The sequence below is a fragment of the Penaeus vannamei genome, unplaced genomic scaffold, assembly GCF_042767895.1.
Source record: "Penaeus vannamei isolate JL-2024 unplaced genomic scaffold, ASM4276789v1 unanchor119, whole genome shotgun sequence".
In the NCBI taxonomy this organism is placed as follows: domain Eukaryota; kingdom Metazoa; phylum Arthropoda; class Malacostraca; order Decapoda; family Penaeidae; genus Penaeus; species Penaeus vannamei.
In genome coordinates, this window is record NW_027213123.1 from 5,001 (window position 1) to 12,500 (window position 7,500).

The 7,500-nt window shown below is 37.7% G+C and overlaps 1 protein-coding gene across 3 annotated transcripts in view; it reads left to right on the top strand.

The window, feature by feature from the left end:
- Positions 1-7,500, top strand: part of LOC113808104 (histone-lysine N-methyltransferase, H3 lysine-79 specific) — a 19,640-nt gene that overhangs the window by 4,121 nt on the left and 8,019 nt on the right. For all 3 annotated transcript variants that reach the window (XM_070119378.1, XM_070119376.1, XM_070119377.1), the window contains exons 3-5: positions 930-962; positions 3,439-3,621; positions 6,082-6,190. In XM_070119378.1, the coding sequence (XP_069975479.1) occupies positions 930-962; positions 3,439-3,621; positions 6,082-6,190 (325 nt within the window). The remainder of the gene's footprint in view (positions 1-929; positions 963-3,438; positions 3,622-6,081; positions 6,191-7,500) is intronic.

Here is a 7,500-nt window from a genome sequence, read left to right on the forward strand (position 1 = left end):
GTTGTTGTTGTCAATGTTTTGTTGTCATTTTTTGTTTTTGTTGTCATTGTTGTCATTGTTTTTGTTTTTGATGTCATTGTTGTCATTTTTGTTGTCATTCTTTTGCTGTCATTGTTTTTTGTTTTTGTCATTGTTCGAGTCATCATACCCAGAAGCAATAGAATTACCAATGTAGATAGAGATGACTATGATGATAAAAATAATGATGATTAGGATATTAATTTTAGTAGTGATAAGGACAACAGTAATGATAATGATAATAATAACGACAACTACAGTAATGACAATGACAATAAAAACGACAACAACATTAACGATATTAATGACAGAAATCCTCATAATAATGCGAGTCATGATGATGATACCAACACTATTATATAATAAGGATGAAAATTTATAATAATGACTAAAAAATCAGAATAAGAATGATTATAAAGATTATAATAATAACAATATTAAGAATGAAAATGACAATAATGATGTTGGCAATAATTATAATCATGATTATAATTATTGTTAAAAGATAGTTATGATAACAATATTAATAGTAATAGTAATAATGATAATCATAAATTATTAATAATTATAATTATTTCAACAATGATAATGATAATAATAATAATTTTGATGTTACTTACAATGATGATGACATTAATGATTTTGATATTATTAATGATGTTAATAATGATGCTTATGAGAATACAGATATTAAAAACTACCATGTTAGTATCATTAGTAGTATTAGTATAATTGTTATTACTACTATTAGGACTCTTAACATGATTATCATAATTGTTCTTATTATGATTAATATAACTGTTCTTAATATCATCATTATCCTCGTTATTGTTATGATCAGCGGCCTTGTCATTATCCCACAGAATGAAGGCATAGTAATCCACCTGTTTCTTTCTTTTTCATCCCAACAGGCAATGAAAGAGATAGAGCAGCAGAAGATAGAGGTAAGGTTCCTGGGAATGGTAATCAGAGTAACAAGTTTGGTTAAACGCGCATGCGTACATTGATGTACATGTCCAAGAATGGGGCATGTACGTGTGTGGAATCGTATTCTTTTCCGAGCCTAGGCTTTAGTAAAACCGTATTGATACACACATACCCAGACACGCATATACATACACACACGCACACACACACACACACACACACACACACACACACACACACACACACACACACACACACATATATATATATATATATATATATATATATATTTATGTATATATATATATTTATATATATATATATATATTGTAACGAAGCTGATGAGTGTTCGTGTGCAGACAGAATCGCGTCTGGCACAAAGTAGCAATCTTGCGTTGGGGAAACAGACTCCGTGATCAGCAGCAGTGGTTTATTGTCGTGGTAGATTGGTAGAACTGAGGGACAGAGGTCTAGTCGGATCAGTACACCATATAGTGTCTGTCTGTCGCTCACAGGCGATCCTTTTTATACAGTTATACATGGAATATTGGAGGGGTGCCGCTTTCTACTAGGAAGAGGAAAGAGCAGAAGAGAGAGGGGATGCGTCTGTGTAAACAGAGCGACGTTACAAGGCGGAAGGCCTGTGGAATGTCGCAACCGATGGGTTTTGAGTGGAAGGCTTGATACATGGTCCCTGAGGTGCTGTAAAAGGGGTGTGTGGAAGGAGGTGTGTTTATACATATAGGTAACTTAAGTATTATATATATATATATATATATATATATATATATATATATATATATATATATATATATATATATATATATATATATATATATATATATATATATATATATATATATATATATATATATATACATATATAGATGTGTAATCGATGCGGTTACCAACCTATCGTCCCTGTCCTTAACTCCTCACCATCAACAACTCCTTGGCTTCGGTCTTTCTTTTGCTCTTCGCCCTCTCTCCCTTACCTCCACTGACATCTTTTCTTCCTTCGACCATTTCATCTTCGCCCATAGGAACTCCTTGCCTGATGTCCCCCTCCTCTCCGCTTACCTTCAGAGGAAGCTCTCCGCCGAGGATCCTCGTCTTCCTCTTCCCACCGACGTCTTCCTCCAGCTGATTCATCTGTGTGAGGAGTCGAATTCCTACTCTGAGGGTCGCCTTTTCTCACAGACGTTCAGTGTTGCCATGGGCTCTCCTCTCTCTCCTGTTCTTGCTAACCTCTTCATGGAGTTCTTCAAGTCGGAGCTCCTCCCTTCCATCTCCCCTCGTCCTTCCATGTGGCTGAGATGTGTCGATGACGTCTTTGCTCTCTGGCCTCATGACCCTGCCTTGTTTCCTGATTTCCTGTCGCAGCTGAACTCCCATCCGTTTCAACGTGTAATGGGAGGTTGACAACAAGCTCCCCTTCTTGGACACTTGTCCATCGCTCTGCTGATCACTTCTCCTTCTCTATATACAGGAAACCCAGTAAAAGGGCTAAGTGGGAGGATGATACTTTACTTGTCAGTAAACTTACTAAGATGCCAGAGAATGAGAGTAATAAGAACATTTGTTATGAAAAAGGCAACGTCATATGAAAAGGTAGTAATTACTCAGGATCCATTAGGATTAGTGAGTTTGATAGAGTACCATTACATTGTAAAGAGAAAAGTTAGTGAGCAAGAATTACATATCTTCGGGCTAAATAGGCTAGTAATAATGCTTTGGACACATGTAGGTAGCTTGGGCCTGAATGTAGAGTAAACGTGCGCATCTCGGGAGCAGTATGAACGTAAGTGTGAGTAAACAACAGGCATCTGGGTACGATTTGTTTATAGTATATTCGACGTCCGCCTGGCTGCGATTTCTTCGTAGTAGACATTCGTTACGGCATCTGCTCCTGTTCTCCTGTCTGCTCGGTGTCTCCCGGTATGCCTGACGGGACGTCCTTTTATCCAGCGACTCCTGTCCTGGGCAGGTGTCTGCTTCTGTATTTTGGTGTGTCAGTTCTGGCCGTGACAAAGGGGGTGAGTTCGCCAGAATTGCTCGAGGGGAGAAAGTTACTTGTGCAAACAATGTGCGATGCCAGGAAGGAAAGAAGCTGCTAGGTCCTAGTTGCAAAGGGGAAACATCTGGCTTGACCACATCGTTGACACCAAGTTGACCTGACCTCCCTTTGCTTCCATTCTCCTTTCCTCACCTGCCCCGTGTTTTCTGAGTGCTTCTCCTCCTCTCCCTCTTATACTGCTTCCTCTCCCTTTCCTCCTATCGAGGACGATTCCGAAACTGCTGTCTCACTTTCTGCAATAAATCTAGTTCGTGCATTGTGGGCTTTACTACCATATATGTGTGTGTGTGTGTATGCATATATATAAGAATATATATATATATATATATATATATATATATATATATATATATATATATATATATATACTCACAAACACTCATATATAAGCATGTGACTTTATGTATTCTCCACAGAATCAGAAAAAACAGGATGAGCTAATGATGGCGATGATGAACACGGTGCTAAGACTCCAGGACACATCCAGGTCGTCTCCAGACCACAAGGAAACGAGGAAACAAATGGCGAAGGAAATGAGAAAGATTATTGAAGAAAATATGCCGAAGAAGAAGGGAAAGGCTTGCTTCAAAGTTCTACAGGTATTTTTGAAGTATTTTTGTCTGTATTCTTCCTGATCACTTTTCTTTCTTTTTTATTGCTCTTTACTGAACCATCGCTTACATGCGCGCCCTAACGCACACACACACACACACACACACACACACACACACACACACACACACACACACACACACACACACACACACACACACACACACACACATGCAGATGGCTCAGTCAATATTGTTCCTAGACAGAGGATGGGATGATGTATATATATCTCCGTAAGAATCATAATCATACCATTATGTAAAATTATGAAGTTATCTAAAGCTAATCGGTAACCGTGTTATCTGCATAACTACAGTATCAAAGCCAAAAAAAAACATGATAACATCAAAAGTTTCTGTAAACAAAATAAGTAATTAAAAATCAGTGTTTTTGCTGATTGATTGAGGTTAAGAATTGACCAAGAATAACGATATAAAAAATTAAATGTAAGTTATTGGTCAATTTCCCCATATTCATTATTATATGTATACTCACCTATCACATATATGACTCATATTAGAAATACCACTATTGATTAGTTTGGCTAATTATATCATAGAACCTAAAATGTAGTTAAATACAAACATTTCTCATGCTGACGATTTCGTAGTTAAGTCTTACATGCACCATCTCTCTCTCTCTCTCTCTCTCTCTCTCTCTCTCTCTCTCTCTCTCTCTCTCTCTCTCTCTCTCTCTATCTATCTATCTATCTATCTATCTATCTATCATTTATTCAATTTACTCCCTTTCCCTCTTGAATCCCGTTCGCAATTCACCAATAAACATTCTTTTTCCCCTTAGTGATGACTGTATAGAAAACACACTCTGCAGCTTGTTCTCCCTGACCTGGTTGCTCAAATACGCGTCACCTATTTTGGAGCTCTCTAGAAGCGTGTCATTTCCGTGCTGAAAATAACTGGTTATCTGTGAGCACCTAAACTACATGGCTACAAAATAAGGGAGCATTCCCGATCACGAAATAAGGTTTAAAAGTCCATTGTTCATATTCAAAAATCACCCACAAAGGAAAGCGCGGCCGGTATTTACAAAAGGTCTATGACTTTGCGATTTTGTCTATGATTTGCGCTGGTGCCACATCTAAAAGTTATTGCTGTTACTAAAAGAAACATTTACATCGTAATGAAATCTATGAGGATAACTGACTGCAGTTATTTGTTAAATTACATACTGCATTAAATTTTACTTCTATAATGACAACAATATTACACATCAGGGTTCGAATCCCCCCGACTGGCACGTAGTTCCCTTAGGCAAGGAACTTACCTTGATTGCCCATTGTAAAAGCCAGTTGGGGGGCAAGCCAGCCTTTGTGGCTGCCAAAACCAATATGGAATGAACCGTAATAGAGCGAGAGATCTTTTAATAAATTGTCAAATGGTGATTATGCCGTCCCTTACATTTTTATTAGTTTTTTCATTAAAAAGAAAAAAAATAGCAGGCAGTTAACATAGGGATACCACATCACATATAGATATACTAAAGGCCTTTTTATAGTAACCCGAAACGCCAAACACTTTCTACATGTTTGATGTTGTATGATGGTCGCTACAAAGCACGATAGCAACGAAGTTTGTACTGACATGCACTGACAAGTATTTTTCTAAACCTCACATAAGAAATATCAACAGAAAACCGTTAAAGTACTTCATACACACGTGTGATTTTTAACTCCCAGCAAAATATTGTAGAAGCTTCAGTTAAATTGGAAACAGTACCTATTCTGGAAATATGGTTTATACATACCTCTTCGCTGCGCAGGGGTGTGAGACACTTTCACATGTATTTCTCAGATTTAATCAAAACATTTATTGATCTCCAGTTACAGTGTATGGCAAACACTTTGCTAGAAACTGGAAAGATGTTTCAACAGGTTTCAATAATGTGCACGTAAAGGGGCAAACATGTATCAAAGTGTAACAAACTGTGTGGTGTTTTGGACATGTCATGAAAATGCATGATATGAGTAATATTATCGTTATGATATAAGGTATCTTTATTGCCACATTTATCTAATCGTATCATCACAGTAGATTAACAAAAGAGGATCTCATACGTATAAATGTTTGTTCTGATTAGTAGCAATGGGATAAATCATAGACAAAATCCCAAAGAACACTAATAGACCTTTCATGAACACCGCTCCAGATTTATATCATAGCGAAATAAGGGGTTCTGTTGGTAAGAACATATCTATAATTTCGCTTCAGAATATTTACATCCAACAAAGGGAACGTTCAATTCGGGTCATAAACACACCAAAGTACAAATACGAGTGGACGTACAAACTTCTGTTACAAAATAAGAGGCACATACACACACAGTTGGATAGTTATAGATACATATATGTAAGTTTATATCTTTTATATCTGAGCATATACTTGCATTTGCACATATATTATCATAAAATGGCTACGGTCTTCTTACAGAATCGGATGCAACTCCAGTGCAACGTTTGCATGGAAATATACAACACTAAGGAGCGACGCCCACTTGTCTTCCCGCACTGTGGCCATACCTTCTCCCAGGACTGCCTCAGTATGTCTCACAGAAGGGACTTTCACATTGTGCATTTGGGTGTCACAAAGATATCAGGCTGACTTGGTGTATTTTGTTATCTATCTATGCTTGAAGCTTGGAGGCTGGTGGGAAAGTAGGAGAGTCCAGTCCGACTAACAACTAAAAGCTAAAAGTGAGATAGAAATATAAAATAAGAAATGTATGATAAAAGGGTTTTGGTTTGACCACGAGATGGATGAACTTCTGGGACAAGCCAGGAAGTTGGTGGAATGATAGACAAAGAATACTCGTGAAACGTCACGAAATCCCCTTAAACTTTTCATTCTACTTTGATGATTTTCTAGGAACAAGTTATAAAAGATTCATAACCTGATGTTTTCTCCCTAGAATTCTATAACATTATATCGCAGTGACCTGAAGTTCAAGCAGTGTGCCGTACAAGAAACCCAATGCTCACATAAGAGAGTAGGAAATTTTGTCAAGAAATATATTTTGATGAGCAAACAGTAAACTATGGATGTCATGTTATATGTGCCTTCTGTCATAAGGTATAGGTAGTTGCCAAGGTGGCCAATGGGTTGCGGCGGTAGTGGGTAGGGGAAGGACTATCAAAACCTAAACCTAGCCAGTGTACTAATATTACTGGAGTCGATTATAAATGCAACATTGGTTGTGAGTTATTGTTATGACCTCTATTCTTATCGGGAAGTATTCTAAATAACAATGAAACAAGAATCTTGTAGTTCTGCCCAGAAACCAAACAATAAACAAGCAATCATACACTGACTGGTTAGATAGAAAGTTAGAATACTGTTGGCTGCAAAAATTGAAAACAATACATCTGCTGGAGCAGAAAAAAGTAAATACTTATGGAAAGTGGAAATTTGCTGCAAAGGGAAATGAAAAGTCAGGGTGAAAATATTTTACATAATAAGAGGATTTTATGTTACAATGGACAAGAGGGCTATCTTAACATCCAAGGTAAACCAAAGATGTGTCAGTGGAAGAATCGGGAAGGCATTGATATTGGGTGCATAGAGAACCATGTAGCTGGGCAGAGCATGCATAATTATAACAGTTTAAGGGAAGGCTAGGCTGCGAAGGTACCAGGTGCTCTCAGGAGGGAGGGTCTGAATAAAGGAAGAAAGATTAATTGGGGCGACCTGTAAGGCATACTGTCGAGGGGAAGCCCGGAAATCATCCAGCCCAGTGGTGAGTGGCGCCTTAGGGTCTAAAGAAGTGAAGGCGTATAGTCCCATACCCTAGGTACATATCCCTTTAGAAAATGTGTCTGATTATGTGCGTTCTTGACGCCTTGTAGAACTCTG